The sequence below is a fragment of the Arachis ipaensis genome, chromosome B6, assembly GCF_059453495.1.
Source record: "Arachis ipaensis isolate K30076 ecotype BB chromosome B6, ASM5945349v1, whole genome shotgun sequence".
Lineage (NCBI taxonomy): Eukaryota > Viridiplantae > Streptophyta > Magnoliopsida > Fabales > Fabaceae > Arachis > Arachis ipaensis.
The window spans coordinates 1,284,117-1,308,890 of NC_142441.1; the positions used below are offsets into that span (position 1 = coordinate 1,284,117).

The window sequence follows — 24,774 nt, forward strand, 5'->3', positions numbered from 1 at the left end:
TAAATTAGTTTGAGTCATATTCTTCTTTTAAAAAGGCTAACAGAGATTGTCTACACTCTACATAGAGAAAATGATGTAAGTATTTTTCTTTTAGGAATGTGGCTAATGGAATGAAAAATTAAGGATTGATTTCGGGGAAAAATTTTCCCTAAGTAATTTGGGGAAAATATTTAAAATTATAAACGATACTGACAATTATTTCGAAAAACAACAAGATTTTTAATAAAAAAAAAATATTTTTTTTGGTTTTTTTTTTTTTATTTTTATGGGATTGATTAATTTTTATAAAAAAAATTAATGTTTTATTTTTTGGCACAAGATAGTTCCATAAAAATAAAAATAAAAAAAAAATTTTTTTTTTTGTTAAAAATCTCATTATCCTTTTGAGATAATTTTCAAGGACAGAATTGAATATTCTCTCAAAATATTTTGTATAAAATTTTAAAAATGGTAATAATAATAATAATAATGTAACATAAAAACAACAGCTTATCGCTTGGATCATAATTTATATAAAAATAAGAGTCAGGCATTGGAAAAGTACAGAAAACAATTTTGCTTTTGAGGGAACAAGTTCACCCACTAATTTTGTATTAATTTGTAGCATAGCATCTGTGCCAGGAACCATGCACGAACCTTCATTCCCACATGCGCACGCGCGCATATATATATATATATATAAAATTTTATTACAACCAAAATAAGTTACATATTCTTTTTTTATTGTGATTAGAATCAAATTTTTTTTTCCAAAATTAAGAAATTTTTTTCTCCTCTTTACTAATTTTACAATAAAAATGTGCTACATGTCATTTTCTCATTGTAATTAGAATCAAATCTTTCTCTCTAAAATTAATAAATTCTCCTCTCATCTTTACTAATTTTATAATCAAAATATGCCACATCTCACTTTTTTATTATAATTGAAATCAAATCATTCCCTCCAAAATTAAAGAATTCTTCACTCTTCCTTACTAATTATGGGTGACTACGGATCGGATCGGATCGGATATGGCCAAAATTTCGATCCGATCCGCACTAAAATTATCGGATCGGATCGGATCCAATATCCACAGTTTTTAAGGTTGGATCCGATCCGATCCGCACATTTGCGGATCGGATCAGATATATCCGCAAAACACAAAAAAATATTTTTAAAAGCTTATTTTTATTAAAAATATATCAATAAAATTCATTTTTTCTATTCTTTTAAATATATTTACTCTTAAAATAATATTAAACATACTTTTCTTAAATAATAAATTAAAATAATACAACATATATGATAATTATTAGTTGAAATAAAACATAAAAAGAATATTTACTTATTTATTTCTTTATTTTTGCGGATACGCGGATATGTGGATACCAACACAAAATCCGCAATCCGATCCGATTAGTGTGCAGATCTGATCCGATCCGATTCGAAAGCCTTGCGCATTGGATCCATATCCACAATTTTCGGATCGGATTCGGATAAACACCGTCGATATGCGGATCGAATCCGATCCATGAACACCCCTATTACTAATTTTACAACAAAAATGTACCACATGTTATTCCCTCATTGTAATGGAAATCAAATTTTTTCTTCCAAAATTAAAGAATTCTCCCACTCTCCCTCTTCTTTTCTCTATTTCTCTCATTCCTTCAATCATTTTATCTATTTTATATATCATTATCAATGTCAATGACTAATTACTAATTTGATAATCAAAATGTGCAATATGACATTCTCCAATTGTATTAAAATTAAAATTGAAATATATCTGTATTATGTATTATATATTACTATCTAATTTAATAATCAAATGTGTCACATCTCACATGACACTCTTTATTAAAATTGAGAGAAAATATTTTTTTTTAAATTAATAAATTTCCTTCCTAAATTCTCTCATTTATCTCTCTCTATTTTTCTATTTCTCTCTACTATTTTTACTCATATATAATTTATATTAGTAATTTGACAAATCAAAATATGTCATTCGATATTTTTTTATAATTAAAATAAAATTTTTTCTTTCAAAATTAATAAACTCTTACTCTCACTCTCACTCTCATTCTTCATCTTTATCTTTATTTCTCTTTTCTATATATTCTATGGTCTACAAGTGGAATTGATGAGATTAGTTGGTGGCATTCTCGCTTCTTGTTGTTCATTACAAAACAAGGAGGAATATAATGCATTATTATTAAGAGTTTTTCTCAATCTATAATGTGGTTTGAATCATCTCTAAACACTGCACTTTATATATATATGCACCAGATCGATACTCCAATTATTTTAACCGTGGATATAAATCATAAAAAAAATATATAATATATATTAATTAAAATCAACGGTTATTTTAACCGGTACACCAGTACTTTCCGATACACTTAAAATGTTTCCTATGGTATATATATCAATATATGATGTGTACATATATATGTAATAGGAAGAATGTTTTCTTTTGACATTTTGCTGTCTGGATTATTCAGATGGCTTTCTCCTCGTTATTGCTGATTCATTATGGAATTAAAGGTAAAGAGCTTCAATAATGAATTCTAATTGAATATTTAATCTTATTTTTGTCTGAATTTAATCCAAATCTCAATTATTACTATATTAGAACTTTGAGAAATCTATTTTGACCCAACCCACTACTATATACCTTGAATGAAATAAAAATCTTTCAGGTAAGATTTTTTCATTTGACAGTTTATTAGTAAAAGATTAAGACTATATCACTCTTATCAATTTTTACCTAATTAGACCAATTTCAATGAAGTATATTTAGAGAATCATTTTAAATAATTTTAAAAAATAAATTGATTTAGAATTAAAATTTGTATTAAAATTAACAGATAAAATAAAATCAATCTCACTTTAAAGAGACAATATCATTGAAAATCAATAAAATTTTATTATTTATATAACTATTTTAATAAAATAACTAAATATAATATAAAATTCTAATTTAATTAAAACCAAATATTAGAATGATAAATTTTATTCTTAGCTTCAAATTACTATATATATATATATAGTCTTAAAAATGCTAATGAATCATTTAGTAAGACCAAAATAAAATTAAACTTAAAATTAATATTAAAAATGCTCTAATCATTAGTATTTTTTTCTATATTTTGTATTTAAGATTTAAAAAAAACGTAAAAATGTAAATAACAAAATTTTATTATGTTCATTGTTTTTAATTTTACTAAACAAATTCTAAAAAAAAATACTAAAAATAAATAAGAAATATTTTCTGAAACTAAACAGATCTTAAATTTTTTGTAACATTTATTTTTTAGGTAAAAATTCAGGTGCAGTCGACTTCACATGAAGTTGATAGTCGAGAGTCGTTTGATGAAAATTTAGTCAAATCAGTCAAATCATTTAACGGCTTTCAACTATCAACTTCACGTGAAGTCGACTGCACCTGAGTTTCCATCTATTTTTTATTCATAGACTTCCTTGTGGATTCTTAACTCTCTACTTCTACTACTGTGCCAAGAAAATTCTCTGCATTTGTTTTTTCTCCCCACTATATCAAAAGAGTGAAAAGACAAAGTTTCTTTCATTTTAAGCAAAATAGCACAGTATTGATATATTGGCCTGCCAATTATTGCTAATAATTGCTTAATATAACAAATGGTAAAAATGCAATTTGATACGAATTAATGTAGCATGCATGCACCACCTTTCGTTATGTTGATCCTTTAATTTTTTTGTTAAATACGACTCACCAAAAGAATTTGAATTGACTGTAGAATTATTTATGTAACGATTTTAATTAATTAATTAGTTGTTGGCAAAAGACATTTGAATATTGCTTCATGGCTTATGGCTAGATCGATAAAAAAAAAAACAATGCTAGGAAACCAAGAATGTATTAGCAAAAAATTAGCCAAATACTTCTGAGTGAATGCAAAACTTTTACGTGGATGATGCTTATGTTAGGCATTATGATGTTTCTTTTCTTTGTAAATTGGATGATTCTGAATCTATTTTCTGATTTATCATATTTTAGTCATTTGGAGAGGAAAGGAGGGTGAATAGACGGGAGCTAATTGAATAAGTTTCTGTGATTCAAGTTGCAATGATACTGAACGTATCTCCTTCTAATTTAAATATGGTGAAATATTTAATAAATAATATTTTAAATCATAAATAAATAAAACTAATTATTATATTTATAATTAATTAAGTTGTTTCATTCTTGGCTGATTTGGAGTTGGTTCTACTTTTTTAAAAAAAAAATTAAAATATATACCCATTAAATATGTAGTGATCAACGCATGCTATTTTCCATAATGAAATGACATAATAACGTATTGCCATTTAATCATTCGATTACTTTTATAAATAATTGATGAATGATATGAGGGGTGTATATATGAAACAAAAATGGGGTTATGATAAATAATAGTTTTCTGACTTAGCAAGCAAGAAACTTGTTTGCAGAAAGAATAGATGAATAAGACAAGGAGAAAGGGAAGAAAACGAAAGACAATAACGCAAGTGATTTAATGGGTTTCTCTATCGAATTGAGCTGTCTTTTCCTTTTGATGCTTATCAACAAATTTGTTTGCTTGCTTGGCGTTGTTAGTAAGAAAGCAGTCTAATTAGGAATTGCGATGATTAAGCTCTTCAATCTCTTTTACTTCATATTCGACATTTTTTTGCACTTATTTAATTTTCACATGCATATGCATATGCATTTGTGTCTTGATGCATGTGGTAGTAATTATAAAAATAAATCAATATGTCCCTGCCGTCATGAAGCAACAGAAATAGTCACTCATTATTTGATCGATTGCTCTAGAATTAAAGATGTATGGTTTTAGAGTTATTTTTGTGACTGTCTTCCCCCTCAGAGTCTTAACGACTTTTGGACATGCTGGACTGCATCAATAGAGATGCTTAATCCGTTGAAGAATGCTTACTATAATCCTCAATTACTTGTCATTATTTGCTGGAACTGCTGGAAAGTTCGCAACCAGTTGATTTTTGAAGGTTCTACTTCAATGTCATCTGCCATTCTAGCAAGCTTTGTCAAGTTGCTCCGTGAAATCCAAAGAACTCACAGTTTAAGTCGTCTTCTCCATGAGACAAACTCTTAGTTTCATTCAATTTGATTTATCATTATTTCTTCTTTAAGATTTTTTTTCGTTTTTCGACCAAGCATCGTTTGATGAATATCTTCAGTGTAGTATTTTTTGGAAAATCACCACTTTTGGACATCTTTGTATTTTATTTTTCAATAATTAATGAAATATAATCTACTATTAAAAAAAAGTAATTATAAAAATAAATTTTATTTCTGTGGAGTAATTCATTGATATGTTTTTATTTTTTCATTTATGTCAGTAAAATAGAAAATAAAGTTTGTCCATTGAAGATGATGTATACAGAAAAAGGGTACGACAATGAGTTATAACTGAAATGACATAGTATTTTATACTCATCTAAGAGGTTGTAGATTCGAATCTCCTATCTTTGATAAATATATATATATATATAATCCCTTTGAAGATGGACGGAGAAAGATACTGAAAAGGTACCAAGGCCCAAGAGGTTGCAACAAGAGGAATGAAAAGTTTTTCACTTCATTTTTTTCTCCTTGCAATCCTCTATAATTTTGGGCATAAGATCATGAGGCCCAATTTAAAACCATAGTCTCATTCGTGCATTACGGAGAGGGCCTGTCCAATTAGCAGCGGCAGCCCAAAAATAAACCTAAATCAATTATCTAACATCTGACCAGAAACCATAGTAAACAACATACATATTATACGACCAAAATAAGAAAAGAAAAAGTCTTGATAGATATATAAGTACTTTTTGTTCTTTTGTTGGTTGAAAAAAATTTAGATCCCTAGTTGAAAGGAACTAGCTGAAAATTTAGATGCAGTCAATTTCACATGAAATTAATAATCAAAAGTTGTTAAATAATTTGACTGATTTAACTAAATTTTCATCCGAGATTCCACCCAGGAGAGAATGTTGTAATGAGACGTACATGTTTGGCGATTCCGTAATGTAATGGCTAGATTTCAATTTGAAAATAGCTTTTAAGATTTTAATTTGATGTAAGCAAATAGTTAGGGTTTAGGGTGGAAAAGTAAATAAAAGAAAGTGACGTGCGGCGACTGGGCTTACTTACCTACTTACTTTTAAGTCTTTAACCCATTCCTTCTTCTTTCACAAGAAGTGCACTTTTTACCAGCTTGTGTTGTACACCCATATGTCCATTTATTTTCCTCACTCCTTCCACAGAGAGAGAAAGGGAAAGGGAAAGAAGCATTTCTTGTTTTGGTTGGCACTGACAACATGCATTGTGTTTGTTTTTAGGGAAAGGCCATCATGCTATGTAGGCCACACACATTTTTTACATAGGGAACATGCAATATCTTATGTTGGGAAACCCCAAGCTCCACCCATTATTGTTTGAGGGAAAGTATGGAGAGTCAATTGAATATTTGTATAATGCGTACAATGAAGGTTTAGATAGTATTAGAGATATAACTATTAGTGTTACTTTTTTTTATCAGTATAAGTCTCTTTGGGATGAGTGATATCATGATATAGTATTAGAATTTTAGATCTGAAAGGTCAAGAGTTTAATTTTTGGTGAACCCTAAAATCAGTTTAAACTTTTGGGATGAGTTTTGGGCAGGACTCATTCTTTTATATTACACACCAGCTACTCCAAAACCACTTTGAATCAAATTCACAACCTAACCAAACCAATTTTGCTTTACAGTTTACAATACATCAATCTATCCCTCTCTCAAGCTAAACCACATCATGTACTCTTTAAATATTCTTTTTGTATAATACTAATAATACACGTTGTATTATTTATTTAATTAAAATAAATATTAAAAGATCAGTATAATTTATTATTTTTTGCTAGCAGTTATTAGTTAATCATCAATATTTAAAATTATGAGCTAAAAATATGTTGTTAAATTAGTAGATTAAAAAAATTAGACTGACAATTAAAAATGTTGACAAAAGATAATAAATTTTATTTACCTTTAAACTTTTTTCTCTAATTAATACGTGCTATAACAATATAATTTTAGTTAATAGATATTCTAAAAATATTAGTTAAAAGAGTAAAAGTAAATTTTGTATTAATATTTTAATAATATAAATATTTTTCGAACACACCTTTGATTTCTCTCTCTATCTTGTTTGATCTGATTGACAGTTTATCTCTGAAAAAGACATAAAATTCATAACATGTTGAATGTCCCTCCTGAGTCCCCTGACATTTTCTGGGTGGTCTTCCTTTTCGTTCTACTCCTATATATATATAGATACATATATTATTATGCTTACGTAATCTCATATAAGTTTGTTTCTGGCTGTATATATTTTTTGGTATCTGAACAAGAAGAGCACGGAGCTTTTCAAATTCAGCAAAGTCCATTCAATACCCCTTGCTAGCCTGCTTAACAAATGGTACTATAGATATATGCATGTTATTTACAAGTCTTGGGAATATGCAACTTGCAAGTGGAAGTTAGCTATTGATGAAAATTGAAGAAGTTCAATCATAATATATATATGGGAGGCTTAATTGTGGAAGCTAATTATTATAACCTACTCGTATTATAGTATTTTATAGGAAATATATACCAAATATTCATATATGTATATATATATTTGGTCAAAGGGAACAAGAAGTGTGTTTTGATTGTTTGTCAGAGGCGCTTAATTAGTTAAAGAAAATATTATATATATATATATATAATTTTAGAAAAAATATATGGAAGCTCAAATGGTATAGTCTCCTTATACTCAATTAAGGGATTGTGGGTTCGAATCTCTTATCTTTGGTAAAAAAAAAAATAGGTCAATCAAAAAGTAAATAATTTAACTAATTTATAGTTATATTTAATTAATTTTATTTGTTTTTAATTTATAATATTTGATATTAATTACTTCTCACCCCAAATTAAAATTTTGAGAAATAGGGGCGCAGATCACGAAACTTCTAACAATTCCGATTCTTAGTATATAAAAAAATTTATAAAATATATAAAAAATATCTATTTAGTATGAAAAAGAAACATTCTGATACTTAGTAGAAGAAACATCCTAATACCTAGCATAACATTTGACTAATTTTTTACTGGTACCCTATTGGTTCCTAACATTGTTATTTTTTTAAATATTAAAAAAAATTAATAAATTGTAAGAAAAGACATTATATTATAAAAATTTATATAATAGAGATGTATATAAAAAAATGTATAAACATCTTTTCAGGTTAGTTAATATATATGTATAAGGAGAAGAGTTTGGTACTGACGAAGACAGAGATAGAGCATCAAGATAAGAATAATCTGACTATTTCAACTAATTGATGAGAACTATACAGCTAGCTAGCAATGTTGAAAATGTGATCAAGAATCCCCCGAATTCCATCAATGGCTACCCTTCAATTTCAATCAATCTGATCTCTTAGCTTGTCCATTACATCAAACAGCTACTACCGGATCAACACTCTAGAGTACATGCTCTAGAAATAATGTAGAAAAGAAGCTAAGGAAAGAAAGAAAATATAAGTAGCAAGATTGTCCGAGTTCCACAAACCCAAGGAACTAGAAGAAACCACTCACTAAAAATTTTTAGTTAATACTAATAATATGTTGAAAACTCAGATGCAGTCGACTTCACGTGAAGTCGATATTTGAGAGCCATTAGATGATTTGACTTTTATCTAACGGCTTTCAGATATCAAGTTCACGTTAAGTCGACTTCACCTGAGTTTTCACCTAATAATATATATAGGTTACTAAATTAAATAACTATGTATCAAGTTTTTTCTTTTTAATTGAAGGTGAAAAAGCATCCATAGTAGTGTGCTTATATAGAAATTTTAAAAACAATAGATCATTGGCCTAATCGAAGCTCCAAATCTAAGTTGTTAGTTGGGTGCTTAAGCAAGCCTATTCCCAATTCCAAGGCGATGTTGTGGTTGTGCTCATCATCATCTTCCATTATAGCATTACTACTCCACCTTGCTGTGACTGTGGTGTTGTTACTGATCGTTTGAGGGGGAGGAAGAAGGTGTGATGTGATGAGTGTTGGTTTCTTATCGCAGCTACTTGTGGAAGCTGAAGAAGAATAAGAGCACAAAGTAATGCTACTAGGGCTATAATAAAGAGATGAAGAGGAAGGTATTATTGGGTGCTTGTTATTATTAGGCTTTAGGATGCTGCTAGGGTTAGGTTTATTAGGTTTATCAGAAAGCCATATTGATGATGATGATGATGATGATCTCAATCTTGCCCTATCTCTTCTATGAACATTCATGTGTCCACCCAATGCTTGTGCGGATTTGAACTCTCTCTTGCAAAAGCTACACCCATAGTTCCTCGCAGGCCACGATGATGAACAAATACTACTACGATGCTGCTCCTCCATTTCAAAGCTTGTATTATTATTGTTATTGTTGTCCTCTTTGTGCTGCTTCTTGTTGTTTCTTGCCACATAATACTTCCCTTCCATGGAGCTTCTCTCTTCTTATTCCACTCACATGCTGTGTCAAGCAAAAACAATATAACAACATTATTCTGTAAGAAAACGTGCATAAGAAGGAGATCCAGTTAAGAACTATATATATATGATGTGTAATGTTCGATATTGAAGCTAACCTTTGACAGACGGATGCGTGCTGATGAGAGAGAAAGGGAAGTAGATCTGAGGAAGGGTACTTCATATCAAAGCTACATATATAGCTATATGTTATTTGGATGGTTGCTTAGTTATCAGGTAGAAGAAATAATGGATGGATCGGAAAGCTGAATGTGTGAAAAAAAGTGCTATTTCCCTTTTTATTTTTTCGTCTCAACCAGCATCTAACGTTAAAGCTATTTGCAGATAATACTTCTACTACCATTGCACTCAACTACTATATATTACAGGCGCAGTTAAGAGTTTTTTTTCTTATATATTTTCTGTTAGTATTAGTTTTAAATCTTCTTGTTAAATCTCGTAAATGCAATATATATGCTCATATCTTTTTATATAATAAATTTAGGTGAGGAAATTAAAGCTAACAAGCTTCGTTATGCTCCCGTTATGAGAGAAAGGGGGTAAACAATTAAATTTAGAAAAAGTATAGGGTATTAATATATTATTTGTCAATTTATTGTCAATAATAATTAATTATTATATTTTAAACACATGTATAAGAAGACGTATCTAGAAAATATATATATAAAGACACTTTCATTAGACACAGTCATAAACAAAATATTTTTGTTAGACACATCTATAAAGACACTTCTGTTAAACACAATCATAAATAAGAGTTGACAGAAATTGGCAAAAATATTGTTGGTAACATAGCGGAATTGTTAAATTTAAGATTAATTTACTCTTTTAACCTTATTAATTTACATTATTCACACATTGTTCAAAAATGTTGTTAATTACCTATACTTTTTTCGAAAAAAAATATATGAACTTTCTTCAAAGAAATCGCTTATAAAATAAAGTTATATATGATATATCAGTTACCATCAATAAAATCTAATAGTCTCGATCGATCACTAAATTTCAACACAAAACAACTCACTGCACACACTCTCTCTCTCCTTTGTCATTTTATTTTCCTTTTCTTCTTTCTAGAAGTGGTGATGGGTAGAAGTGGTGATGGGTGGTCGTCGTCTTATTCAGGCTTAGTTTGGTAAAATTTTTACTTTTTAAAAGTAGTTTATAAAAGTTAACTTTTAAAAGATGACTTTTTAAAAGTTGTAGCATTTATATTTGGTAAATTAAATAAAACATAGTTTTTAATAAGCATAAGCAATATTAATTGTGTTTGGTAAAATAGCTTTTAAAATTTAAAAATACTATAATAGACATAAACACAAATATTAAATTTAAAAATTATTTAACATATGAGGTCATATTAGACTTTTAAATTTTGAAAAACACAAGCCAATTTTAAAAAACTCTATCCTAAGTGCTTTCAAAAGTACCCCGATCTTTTAAAAGCTGCAAGCACAAGCACATAATCTTTTTTATTTACCAAACACAAAATGAGAAGCTTGAACTTTTAAAAAAGCACAAGCACCTATTCAAAAAGCTTTACCAAACCAAGCCTAAGTCTCGAATCCACAGCACTACCATGGTAATGCAGAGCGGTAATGCAGAGCTTTTGATTTTTCGTGTGGAAGAGAGAAACGTGTATGACAATATGGTGTGAGGAAAGAGGTGTTTTATTTGGCTATGGGATGACACAAATTGGAGACACTGATTTGTTTGCATTGTTTTGTTTTTTAAATAAACAATCACAAAATCGGACGGTTCAATTTGTGATTTTGAAAATAAAAAAAATTTTAATGTTAAAATCAGACCGTCCGATTTTTATTTTAACAAGTAAAAAAAATAAAAAATACAAATTGGATCCTCCGATTTGGAGTTTAATTTTTTCTTTAAGTAAATCGGACCTTCCGATTTATATTTTTTTTTATCAAACAAATCGAACTGTCCGATTTGAATAAAACACCATATAAAAAAACACCTAATTTTTCAATAACAATGTATACAAATATATTTAATCAATATAAAAAAAATTAGCCTGGTAATTCATACACTTAATTATTTCATACACTTATAATTTGTTACTGTAATAAGAGAATAGGTAATACTTAGGGTCTGTTTGGGAAATTCTGGAAGTAGCTTTTTTTAATTTTTGACTTATGAAAAGTAGTAGTATTAATGTCTGGTGCAATTTTCAAAACCAAATTACAACCTTTTAAGAAGCTATTTTGGAGCTTATAGAGAAGTTAAAAACCTCTCATAATACTTATACTTTTCATTATATTTCTATAAAATAAGTATTTTTAGAGTTAAAAATACAAACACAAAATAACTTATTTATAAATTATTTTTAACAGAGTCATTTATTATTTAAGTTATTTTATCAAAAAAAACTTAATTAAGTTAGTTATCCAAACTAGCCGTTACTTACTTACACTATGTTGCATGTACTTAGAGAATAGTCAACGCTCGAAAATTGTTGTCATTTATGCTAGGTACACATTTACCTGATAAAATGTGACGGGTACAAATGTAACCACAAAAATCAATATTACGGGATCGATCTTCAGTAAAGAGAAATGTGAATATTTTGATCATCAAGATTGATGACTTCAGATGAAGCGTTTTATCCCGTTGACAAAAAATGAAAAGGCTTTGCCCTCTGATTTTATTTTGGGCCTGAAATCTATCTGCGATTCAATATGTTTTTGGTCTAACTGTACGTGAAGCCCAAAATAAGAGGTAGTGTCACTACCTGACCAAAAAAAAAAAAAGAGGTAGTGTCACTCACACTATACGAAATTACGAATATCCTTTCGTCCCAAAAAAAAAAAAAAATATACTATACTCATATAGTCATATGATCATATGCATGCTTGTACTTGGATGATCTAAAATTGGAGAAACAGAGAAATTTTCTCTCCTTCTTTCTACCAGTGAATGCAGAAGAAATTATTATTCAATACACAAAATCTATTCTAAAGATGCAGTCAATAAGACAGTCAAGGGTAGAGGTGCTTATAGCTCGGTTACCTTCCTCCTTGTGGACGGACAAAGCTAAATTCGGATGGAAAATTTTTCATGTTTAGAGTTTAAGCTAAAGAATTTAAAATTTAAGATAAATTTAATAATATTTTAAAAAATTACTGATGTTAACTTAAAAAATTTAGTTTTTTAGCATTACTGTAATACCAATGATAATATGAGGATGTATTTTTTAATTTTGTGAATGTTTATTTTTCCGATATACTCCACTCGTACAGTTTTTTTTTTATTAAAAAGAAAAAGGCATATCAGTTATGAAATTATAGTATAAGAGAACGTCAACAACTGCTTCACTTTACCTATTATCCTGTTTCACAATTTCATGCATAAAAGGAAAGGAAATAAAATTAAGAATAAATAAATTTTGAATCATTTTTCATGAACACATAAATTTTTACTAAAATTAACTATCCATAATTTTTTTGTAATAAAAAATTACGTACATGCAAAATTAATCGATAATAATTTAATAAATTTAATTAAATTATTATTTAATAATTTTTTACTATCAATTTCATACGATAATTTTTTGTGCCATCAACATTTAACACATAGACTGTGTTTATTTCTAAGAATAGGATATGATAAGAGAATATGATAAGATAAGACATTGATGGACAAAGATATAAAATTTTGTGTTTTTGTATTTTGTTTGGTAATAAACTAGAATAAATTATGAAAATTCAATTTATTTTTTTTTTCATTCAAAAAATTTGAGATGAAAAAATGAAAAATTAACAAAAATAATAAAATAAAAAATAAAAAATAAATTGTATTCTTTATTAGTATTTTTGTATATTTTCTATCACATAAAATATACTAATTTAATGTCTCTAAATACATTATTTCTATCTATATTTTTTTGCCAAACACAATTTTATATCTCAGTGTACTATCTCTGTAAACAAACGTGTTTATTTTCTGACAACGTCGTTTGTTTAAAGAAGAAAGGAAAAGGTATTTGCCTTTTTCTTTATCGCTAAGATTTGTTTGACAAAGTAAATAGGAGAACGAACACAACACATCAAACTCCTCAGCGTTGCCACATCAACGCACAGACACACACCACAGTCAGTGAGTAATCACAAAAACAAATCCACACAAAAGGAAAGGAAGGATATTAAAAATAATAACAAAAAAATAATTAAAAAAAAAAAAGAAGAAATGATCGATACTACTCCGGAATCGCCTCCTGGAGCGCGACAACCACCATCAACGGCGAGGGAGCAGCAATCCCTAACCCTAATCCCGGGCCTCCCGAACGATGTCGGATCCCTGATTCTGTCGATGGTGCCATACTCTCACCACGCGCGTATCAAGCAAACATGTAAGTCATGGAACCGCGTCCTCTCCTCCAAGCCTTTCTTCTCCACTTTCCTCCACCGCCGCCGCAACCACCTCCTCTGCATCTTCCCGCAGGACCCATCCATCGCTTCCCCCTTTCTCTTCGACCCGCAGAACCACGCATGGTGCCCTCTTCCACCCATGCCCTGCAACCCTCAGGTCTACGGTCTCTGCAACTTCGCCGCAGTCCCTCTCGGCCACCACCTCTACGTCCTCGGCGGATCCCTCTTCGACACGCGCTCTTTCCCTATCGACCGCCCTTCCCCTTCCTCCGCTACCTTTCGCCTCAGCCTCCGCGACTTCACGTGGCGTCCACGCGCCCCCATGCTCTCTCCGCGCGGCAGCTTCGCCTGCGCCGTGGTTCCGCGCTCTGGACAGATTCTTGTCGCCGGCGGAGGGTCTAGGCACACGATGTTTGCTGCTGCAGGGACGAGGATCCGCGCGGCGGAGCGATATGACGCGCGGAGGGACCGGTGGTACCCTATAGAAGGGCTGCCGGGGTTTCGAGCGGGTTGCGTTGGCTTTGTGAGCGGTGGAGGGAGGGAATTTTGGGCGATGGGAGGTTACGGTGCGTCGAGGACGATTTCGGGAGTGTTTCCGGTGGATGAGTATTATAGGGATGCGGCGGTGATGGAATTGGATGGTGATGGTGGTTGGAGAGAGGTTGGGGATATGTGGGGTGATGGGGAGAGAGTCAGGGCTGGGAAAATTGTTGTTGTTGAGAATGATGATGATGATAAGAGTGATTATCCAGGTGTTTACATGCTCGATGGAGATGAGATTTTGAGGTACTTTCTTTACTTCATTGTTTTCTATTTTTATGATTGTTATGAATTATGATGAATCATAGGAATTGAATGGTAGTTTAGCTTCATAGAGTTGCTATCAGCAGTTATGATGTTTATGCTTCTGCATTACCTTAACTGACTTTGATGTTCATTATTAATTGAGATTTTATCTGTATAGTTGTATATTAATCAAATTATTGATGTGTGTATTGGCCATATATTTCGAAGGTATTGAGTATCAATGAGTTGTTTCTTGCGATGAGTGTTTGGTTTTGGTTAGGTGACCACTAATAAACATACAGAACATCCAAACAATGTTGGTAGGTCTGTTGGGGAGAGGGAAGAACAGAGATGAGTGGGATTTATCCATCACCCCCCACCATGCCCAATTTAGGTAGAGCCTCCAAGCCCTTAAAATCATGAATAAGAATATTCGAATTGGTATTATTGAATCAGCGTTCCTTTGGCAAATAGGGTGGTTAAGTATGTAAGGAAGATAAGAGTACCGAGTTCTATTTTGCTAGCTGAGTTTCTGGGGGACGGGAGCATGCAATAAAAGTATTGGGGTTTGATGTTACTAATTTAACTCCATCTCAGACAAGCATTTGCTGCAATAGGACGTGTAAACCAAAAACCTATTAGCCCCGTCAGTCCCGAATGAATAAAAATCGAAAAAAAGACACCAATTTGTATGTGAAAGGTAATAATCCCACAAACAAAGGAATTGTACAATACAAATAGTACGAAATAACGTAAAAAAGGACTCATTAATGAATTTTTTAGCCTACGGCCTAGAAGTTGTTTTTTTTATAAAAAAAAATTATTTCGTATTCCCACTCTATACCTTGTAAGGGTATCTAGGGGCCACATATGAATCCTAAATTTCAGGGAACATGATAGAGATAGAGTGTTTGATATGCTATTATTTTGATTTAGGTGCTAATATTGGAATAGGCTGGTTCACATACTAATGGAGGGACCCAACCGATTTTGCTGCATTGTTGAAGTTTTGCTTATTAGGATTGGAAAAATACTATCTATTTAGGCTATTCACTAGGAAGAAGTTTAATGAGGGGGTGATTGGTGATGATGGCCGTCTTTGTTGAATGCAGTTAAGAAATTATTGATGGATTTCAAGGTTTCTTTCAAAACTATTTAACTATTAATAGTTCATCACTTAATTGATAATTTTTCACTTTTTGCCAGTGATTAGAGATGTTCTTGCTTAACTGACCCCTTATTATGCAGTGGGAAATGTTCTTGCTATCTTCCCACATATTTGAGTTTTCATTTATTCAAATATTTTTATTTTGATGATGGAATGAGTAGAAGCCTACCTAGTGGGATAAGGCTTTGTTGTTGTTGTTGATGGAATGAGCAGAAGAGAGTCTGTTATAAAATACTGCAAGATTCTTGTATGATTGCATTTTTCATTCAAATACTGTACCCTAATGTATTTCCATGCCTCTGAGTTTGTTTCCTTCATTATTAATCTTTGTATTGCATGAGTTTGTTTCTTCCATGCAGCATTCTTGATGTCCGCTTGTGTACATGTTAATTACAGATCCAAAGCTTCTGAAGTTACAAATCTGTAACTGACTTGTCCTTATTGATGAATACTGTTTGCAGATATGATATGTCAACAAATCGTTGGCTGTGTGAATCTCGTGTTCCAAGAAAAGCGCCGTACAATTCCTCGTTCGGTGTTGTAGTTGTAAATGGAGAGCTGTATGTACTGACACATTTATGCATCGTTGACATGACAGAAACACGAAGGTCCAGACAGCATAGGAGGGCTGGAACATTGTACATTCAAATTTACAACCCAAAAAAGAAGACATGGAGGTCTCTTGTCACAAAGTCACCTTTCAGTTATCCTATTGATATCAATACTACTATATTGAGCTCAATTTGTCTGTGAGCTTTATGAACTGCACTGCATTGCATCTTATTTGTATAGTTTATGAATCTCCACCAAATTGCTTGTGCATTACATCATTTGATCCACCTTGTTGCTTTGCTGGCGGCCTATTTGTATATTTATGTACCTAGTAGTAACATATTTAGTACAGGGATGGTTCTTCTGTCATACCATCTGTATTTGGATATATATGGGATATTGTATCATATATTACTGAATTGTGTTAACCCTGAGGTACAGACTATTTGTATCTAGTAAATAAATGAAATGGATGTATGTTTCAGATTGTTGCTTGACTTTATGCTGTTCACTTCATGTTTTCATGTTCCTTTTTTTAGGGTGAAAACTCAGGTACAGTCGACTTTACGTGAAGTTGATATCTGAGAACCGTTAGATGAAATGATTAAATTTTCATCTAACGGTTCTCAGATATCAACTTCATGTAAAGTCGACTTCACCTGAGTTTTCACCTTTTTTGAGGGATTACAACACATTATCCTCACATCGCAGCGTCATATTCATATTCATTAGAGGATATGTTGAGGTGAAAAATAAGTGTAAATTTCTCAACATTTCATAAATACAAGTTATTTTCTTGTAAGCATATATGTAACATTACCTCCTTATCGTCAAGTGAAAATTAGTGTACACCAGAAAACTACTCTGCAATACTTTGGGAAAAATGAGAGACAAATAAAAAGGAATAGGTCTATGTGACTCTGTCAATGCTAAGTCCCAATCTAAAATAGTAGATAAGTAGAGTATATGGGGCCGGTAATTATAGTAGCTAATTAGTTTTAGTAATACTTAAAAATATTACTAAAATTAAAGTCATATTCTTTTATATATTAGTAACTTATAAATCTTGTTAAAATTGTATAACCACCGAAATATGCATGCTCAATCTACTACCACAATTCACTGACATTGAATCATTCAAATTGTTGGTACACTTTTTAATTAAATGTTGCTGCTAGTTAAGAGGCAAAAAGTTTACAACTGAAGACCCGAACGGAAATTCAAAGGATAACTAAGTTACATTATTCAAGTTTATCGATTTAATATTTATTATTTATATATGGAAAAAAAAGAAAAGAAAGGAGGTTAGTTTTGGTCAAAACATATAGCTGCAATGGGTCAAAGAGGCAGAGCTCATTCAATTCTTGGGTTCTTTCTTCCTGAGTTCAATAGGTTTAGAACTTCCTCTGTAGATGCATCCATTCCTTTGACATGTATAGTCAAGACTCAAGAATTAGATATTTGAAACGTGAGATATGCTATTTGTACACCAAAATCAGCTACTAAAATCAGCCACCAATGTATTTGTGTATAAATATATGTGTGGTTTAATTTATTTTCAATGTGTATTTGTATTCTAATATGTATTTTATACTGGTGGCTGACTTTGGTAGCTAATTTTAGTGTACACGTAGCATAAATCCTTTAAAAGTTCGGTTTCTTTCGGATCCAAGAGCCTTCTTTCTCTTTTCCTAAAAAATGGAGCACGAAGTAAAGTAAGTATATAAATATATTATAAAAAACGTGATACATTGCCTCTAAGTATTGCACGTTATATTATAGCAGCTCTTCCCTTTGAATTTATGTTTGGGTTTTCCACGTACCTGTATGTAGCAGCGCAGCCTAAGAAAATTGATCAAGTTAGACCAACAAGAATTTTTGTGACGTGATGTCATCACTAAATTAAACCTTGTAGTAGCCATCGCATATGACTCTATATGGCCGCGGAAATCTTCGTCTTGGATTATACTCTTAGTTACTTAGTTTAGTTCATAGTTCAAAAGTTACAAGTGACACTTCGCCAATTTCTTGACTTCAATTTACCAACTAAGGAAAAAGCAAAAAACCACATTTCTTAAGTTAAAGTTTTAAAGAAGATGCTAATAAGTACAATTAAGTGATTAGAACAATAATCAGAAAGTATGATCTTAAAATTAAAATATAAACAATGTTTGCTCTCGTTGAGAGTCGAACTCAAGACCTCCCGCTTACTAAACGGGTGCTCTAACCAACTGAGCTACGAGAGCACATGGGAATTGATTTATTAATAGGAAAAAACATGCTTGTGGAAACTTTGACAAGGGTCTTCGCAATTTCGCATGATGCAATTTGAATTATATATATAATTCATTGCAGTTAATTTTATGAGTTTAATTTTATTTTTAAATCCAATTTAATCAAATTCAAATTTTACAGTTTGGATTTGTTACGGTGGGTAACCGGAGATTAGTGGGCCGGATGACGTTGGTTGACCCAAACGTGTGAGGGAGGTGGCCAGCTGGTGCACCTGAAACTCGGTGTTCCTCCGTTCGACTTGTGCGTCTGGAAGAATGGGGGGTGGTACCTGCAATGACACTCCAATGCCTAAGTTAGCAAGAGCGTGAGCAAGTTGAGAATGTATTGGGACTTAGTGATACCTGAGGGATGTCAAGATATTTATAGTGGTGAACCAATAACCACCGCTGAAGTAGTGCCACCTTTTTAGGTGGATAACCGTTCCCATATCTTAGGGAGGTTAAGATATGGCTCTATGAAGTGGTTAGAGAGTTTCTAGGGGCGGTTACTCATTCGAATGAGTGTTATCTGCCAGCTAACCCTCGTATCCGACTTCTTTGGAGTAGGTCGTGTTCAGTACCGACTTCTGGGGATGAAGGCCGGTACTGGGGGAGGGCCAACCCCTTTGGGTTGGGCTTCTTTGCTTGGATCCTGGGTCCTATTTATTGGGCCAGGGTATGAACAGTGCCCCTACTCGAGCCCAATTTATTTTTAAGAGTTGGGTTCGAGTATTCAACTCGGGGTCGTAGCCGATTTGTGAGAGGACCGATGTGATGGTTTGAGAACCGACGTGATTTTTCGTGACCTTTTGGTTCTGACAGTTACGTCTAATCAAGCGTCGTGTCCGTTAGGGGTGTGCGTAGGGATTTAATAGCCTTGGTAACGGTGCATCCTCATTAATGATTGCCCCGATTTTACCGTTATGCCCCTAACGTTCTTATAAATATTTTCCCTCTCTTTCGTTGTTTCGTTTCTGCGATCTTTCAAATTTTCCTTGCCTTCGTTCGTGCTGCGTTCTTGCGTCTTCAAAGGCTTTTTGCTTCCAACCCTTATTTCCGGATAAAGGTTAGTTCTTTAATATGCCTTTGTAGATAAATTTGATTGGTAGACTTTAGTTTCGCATCCTCCTCCCTTTAGAGACCGTGTTGGTGACATTTCTTTTCCCCTTGTAGGTTTGTTACCCCCCTTTTTTATAAAAAGAAATGGCTTCTGTAGATGCTCTCTCTCACTGGGTTGATGTCACGGTCTTAGGGGAGGAGCCCTCAGTCGATTCTGAGTTCATTACCAACCTTCGCACTCATCACAGAATTTGTACTTCTGAGGATGACGAACCAAAATACGAATTGGTAGTCCCGGGTCCTGAAGACCGGGTTTGTTTTGGAAGAGTCGATGAGGCGGCCCCTCATTTTTTCTTTATGTATGAGTGCATGATCACCCGTTTGGGTGTTTTTCTTCCTTTTTCGAATTTTGAGATATCTGTTTTGCGTCACTGTCGAGTCGCTCCCACCCAGCTTCACCCCAACTCTTGGGGTTTTTTGAAAATTTATCAATTTGTCAGCCAGGCTTTAGAGTTCCCGACTTCTTTAAAGATTTTCTTCCATCTTTTCCATATGACAAAACCCTTCAGTGGGCTAAACAATAAACAACAGTGGGTGTCGTTCCGAGCCATACAAGGTCGGAGACTTTTTACCCTTTTTGACGAGTCCTTTCATGACTTCAAGAACTACTTTTTCAAAGTGCAAGCTGTAGAGGGTCACCACCCCTTTTTCCTGGATGATCATTCTTCTCCCCGATTTCCTTTATATTGGCTGGAGGCCTCCCCTTGCGAGAAATATGGTCTGGATGATTTAACTGAGGTAGAAGCAGCCATTGTGGGGTTCCTCCGAGAAGCGTGGGGGAGGGCCCCATACTTGGATACTAAAAAATTTCTCCAGGGGTCGCCGTCCTTTGTCCAGTCACAATTAGGTAGCTTTTTGCGTTTCTTGCTTGTTTCCGACTTGCAATTTCTTTTACCGACTTTGTCTGATTTTGGCTACCAATTTGTTTTTTGTAGAGATGGCAAAGAAAAACGCTCAAGAGTCTTACCAGAGGGTTCAGGAAGCCAAGGCAAAGTCTCGAGCCAGGTCTGGAGGTGTTAGGATGGTTGTCTCTCCTCCTCCTGCTCCTCGGAACGTTGGGACTCCTTCTCAGCCTATTGTAATTTCTTCCTCTGCTTCCTCTCTGCCACCCCCTTCCGTCCGACCTACTCCCGAACCAGAGCCAAAGAAGCGCAAGACCTTAGAGTCTGGCGCTTCTGGTGAGGCGGACGCTCTTGCGTTCGTCCGAAAGAACATCTATCCTCATGCTCGTATGAGTATGGATGATGTTTCTGTTCGGCACTACCTCACTACTGTGGTTGAGGAGAGTCTCAAGACGGCGGGGGTTTGTGGCAAACTCTTGGATATATTTGAGAAGACTCCCATCAGCTCTTTAGGGACGACCTCGAGGGTCGAGGAGCTGGAGGGTAGGCTCCGTATATATCAGGAGCATGAGAAGGAGTTGGAGGGGAAAGTCGCCAAACTGGAGGGGGAGAGGAACAGCCTCCGAGAGAAGGGGCAGAAGTTGCAAGCCCAATGCAACATGGAGGTGGAGTTGAGGAAGGCAGCGCAAGCCAGCTACAATAGTTTATTTGCTGATCTTGTGTCTGTAAAGAACGACTTACTGAACGCTCGGAAGGCCTACACCGAGTTGGAGGACTCTATTGCGGATGGTGCTGATGAAGCCTGGAGGATTTTCAAGGAACAGGTCGGGGTTATTGCTCCTGACTTGGACCTTTCTCCTTTGGACCCTGATAAGGTTGTTATTGATGGTGCCATCGTGGATCCTCCTGTCCCCATAGTGGAATCTGAGTCTGATTTAAAGACTCGGGGGCAGAGGATCGTAGAGTCCCCTCCTCGCTCTAAGGACGCTCCGAGTTCTTCTACCGTTCCTCCGACTTCCTCTCCAACTCCTACCCCTGGCGTTCCCCCTGATCCTGCTGGTGGTGATCTAAAAAAGTGATTTTTGGCTATCGGGGCCCGGCTTGTGGGCCCCTCTTTTTGAACTCTTTAACTTTATTTGTTGGTGTTTTGAACAATTTTGGCCTTTTAAGGCCGTAAACAAAACAGTGATGCCCCTTTTTAATAGGGGTTTAATTTAGCGTTAAATAAATGCCCTTTTTGGATAAGGGTTTTGAGTTACCTTATGCGCACATGCTTTTCGTGGTTTATTTGACTCTTTGATCTTTTGTGGAGAAAACCTTTTCTTTGGGACTTGCTTGCTTTTCTGAATTTCCTTGATTCTCAAAGCAGCCTTTTTCTTAGTTTTTCCTTATCTCTTTTGGTATTCCTAGTACTCAATTTTGTTTTATTGAGTTTTTCGTGACTTAGGCTACTTTTGCGATTCATTTTAATTGTACTCGGTTTCGCATTCCGCCCTGTGAGTCGGACCGATCCCGAGTTTATCATGATCGACTTCTATAGCCTCTTTACACCGACTTGTACCTCGTCGTTTTATCCTGACGACCATCTAGGTCGGTTCATGGGATTTTTACGTTTTGTTGAGCTTAAATCGGCGCGTTTCGTAGAAAGAAAATTTAAAAGGGAATTTTGAAAGAGATATTTAAAATGAAAGAGTTCTTTATTAATTGAGGAGGTACCTTATTGCTACTAAGGGCTTTTGCTAATTTATTTCCCTTAGCCCCTACTGTGATGCCTCGTTAAAAACCCTTCTTCAGAAAAAACCCTTTGATTCTGGGAAAAAATCATGAAGCTGGGAAAAGAGTACATCAGGGAGTAGGGTTTGCTTTTAACTGTAGTACCTTTTCATATTACAAGCATGCCATGACCTTGGTAACTCGGTGCCGCCTAAGTCGGTCACCTTATAATAGCCTTTTCCTAAGACCTCCTTGATTTTGTATGGTCCTTTCCAATTGGCGGCGAGCTTTCCCTCCCCAGATTTGTTGACCCCAATGTCGTTTCTGATTAAGACTAAGTCATCTGGGGTGAAACTCCTTCGAATGACTTTTTTGTTGTACCTTGTAGTCATCCTTTGTTTCAATGCTGCTTCCCTTATCTGAGCTTCTTCTCGGACTTCAGGGAGCAAGTCGAGTTCTTCTTTATGTCCCTGTATATTCCTGATCTCATCGTGGAAAATTACTCTTGGGCTTTGCTCATTGACCTCTATCGGGATCATGGCTTCTACGCCATAGACTAGTCGGAAGGGTGTTTCTCCAGTGGCGGATTGGGGAGTTGTTCTGTAAGCCCATAGTACTTGTTGGAGCTCTTCAGCCCAAGCCCCTTTCGCGTCTTGTAACCTTTTCTTCAGCCCTGCCAGAATGACTTTGTTGGCTGCTTCGGCTTGCCCATTGGCTTGTGGGTGTTCTACCGAGGTGAACTGGTGTTTAATTTTCATACTGGCTACCAGGCTTCTAAAGGTGGAGTCGGTGAACTGGGTTCCGTTATCTGTGGTAATGGAATAAGGTATCCCATACCTTGTGATTATATTTTTGTAGAGGAACCTCCGACTCCTCTGTGCAGTGATGGTGGCCAGTGGTTCTGCTTCTATCTACTTTGTGAAGTAATCTATTCCCACTATTAGGTATTTAACTTGTCCTGGCGCTTGGGGAAAAGGACCTAACAAATCCATTCCCCATTTTGCAAAGGGCCATGGAGAAGTGATACTAATGAGCTCTTCTGGGGGGGCCACGTGGAAATTTGCATGCATTTGGCATGGCTGGCACTTTTTCACAAATTCTGTGGCATCTTTCTGTAAGGTTGGCCAGTAAAATCCAGCTCGGATTACTTTCCTGGCCAATGACCTGGCTCCGAGATGGTTCCCGCAGATTCCGCTATGTACCTCCTCCAACACCTCGGTGGTTTTTAAGGTCGGTACACACTTTAACAATGGTGTTGATATCCCCCTTCTGTAGAGAACATTTTTCACCAAAGTATAATGTTGTGCTTCCCTTCGGATTTTCTGGGCTTCTTTTTCCTCCTTAGGGAGGATGTCGAATTTTAGGTATTCGACTAAGGGGTTCATCCATCCGAGGTTTAATCCGACCACTTCAAAGACTTCTAGTGTGTCTTCTGTTTTTACCACTGAGGGTTCCTGGAGGGTCTCTTGAATCAAGCTTCTGTTATTTTCTCCTGGCTTGGTACTTGCTAGCTTGGATAGGGCGTCTGCTCTGCTGTTTAGATCCCGAGTTATGTGCTTCACCTCGGTTTCTGCAAAGCGCCCCAAGAGCTCCGAGGCTTTCTCCAAGTACCTTTTCATAGTTGGGTCTTTTGCCTGGTACTCCCCACTTATTTGAGAGGTCACCACCTGGGAGTCGCTGTATACCATCACTTTCGTAGCACCGACTTCTTCAGCCAGCTTCAATCCTGCGATCAAGGCTTCGTATTCTGCCTGATTGTTTGAAGCTGGGAATTCGAACTTGAGGGAAACTTCTATCTGGGTTCCCCTTTCATCTACCAATATTATGCCTGCGCCACTTCCTGTTTTATTGGAGGATCCATCCACGTAGAGTTCCCAGGTAGTCGGTTTGTCCTCTTGATCCCCTGCATATTCAGCAACGAAGTCGGCGAGGCACTGGGCTTTAATCGCCGTCCGAGTTTCATACTTTAAGTCGAACTCGGAGAGCTCTATTGCCCATTGTACCATTCTTCCTGCAATATCCATTTTTTTGAGGATCTGCTTCATGGGTTGGTTCGTGCGGACTCTTATTGTGTGAGCCTGAAAGTAAGGCCGTAGCCTTCGAGAGGCTATTACTAAGGAGTAGGCAAACTTTTCTAATTTGTGGTACCTTAGCTCAGGGCCCTGTAGAACTTTACTGATGAAGTAGATTGGGTGTTGCCTGACCTCCTCTTCTCTTATCAAGGCTGCTGAGACAGCCCTGTCTGCCACGGAGAGGTATAGTATGAGGTCTTTTCCGGCTATAGGTCGGGTCAAGATAGGAGGCTGGCTCAAAAACTTTTTGAACTCCTGGAACGCCTCCTCGCATTCGGGGGTCCACTCAAACTGGTGCC

The 24,774-nt window shown here is 34.6% G+C and overlaps 2 protein-coding genes and 1 non-coding gene across 3 annotated transcripts; 2 read left to right on the forward strand and 1 right to left on the reverse strand.

Annotated features, from left to right (window-relative positions):
- The first annotated feature begins 13,579 nt into the window (after positions 1-13,579).
- Positions 13,580-16,940, forward strand: LOC107645255 (Galactose oxidase/kelch repeat superfamily protein). The gene is made up of 2 exons (XM_016349243.3): positions 13,580-14,736; positions 16,366-16,940. The coding sequence occupies exons 1-2, from the start codon at positions 13,769-13,771 to the stop codon at positions 16,655-16,657; spliced, it is 1,260 nt and encodes a 419-aa protein (XP_016204729.3). The 5' UTR covers positions 13,580-13,768; the 3' UTR covers positions 16,658-16,940.
- Positions 16,941-18,628: 1,688 nt separating this feature from the next.
- On the reverse strand, positions 18,629-18,702 carry TRNAT-AGU (transfer RNA threonine (anticodon AGU)). The gene has a single exon. It is a non-coding gene; the product is annotated as a tRNA-Thr (tRNA).
- Positions 18,703-20,785: 2,083 nt separating this feature from the next.
- Positions 20,786-21,769, forward strand: LOC148554397 (uncharacterized). Its single transcript, XM_088492218.1, has one exon. It carries the CDS (start codon positions 20,786-20,788, stop codon positions 21,767-21,769), a length of 984 nt encoding a protein of 327 aa, XP_088348344.1.
- The last annotated feature ends 3,005 nt before the right edge of the window (positions 21,770-24,774 follow it).

Coding starts and splice junctions, on each gene's coding strand:
- LOC107645255 (XM_016349243.3), top strand. CDS start 13,769: ATGATCGATACTACTCCGGAATCGCCTCCTGGAGCGCGACAACCACCA. Junction 14,737..16,365: donor GATGGAGATGAGATTTTGAG/GTACTTTCTTTA, acceptor TACTGTTTGCAG/ATATGATATGTCAACAAATC.
- LOC148554397 (XM_088492218.1), top strand. CDS start 20,786: ATGGCAAAGAAAAACGCTCAAGAGTCTTACCAGAGGGTTCAGGAAGCC.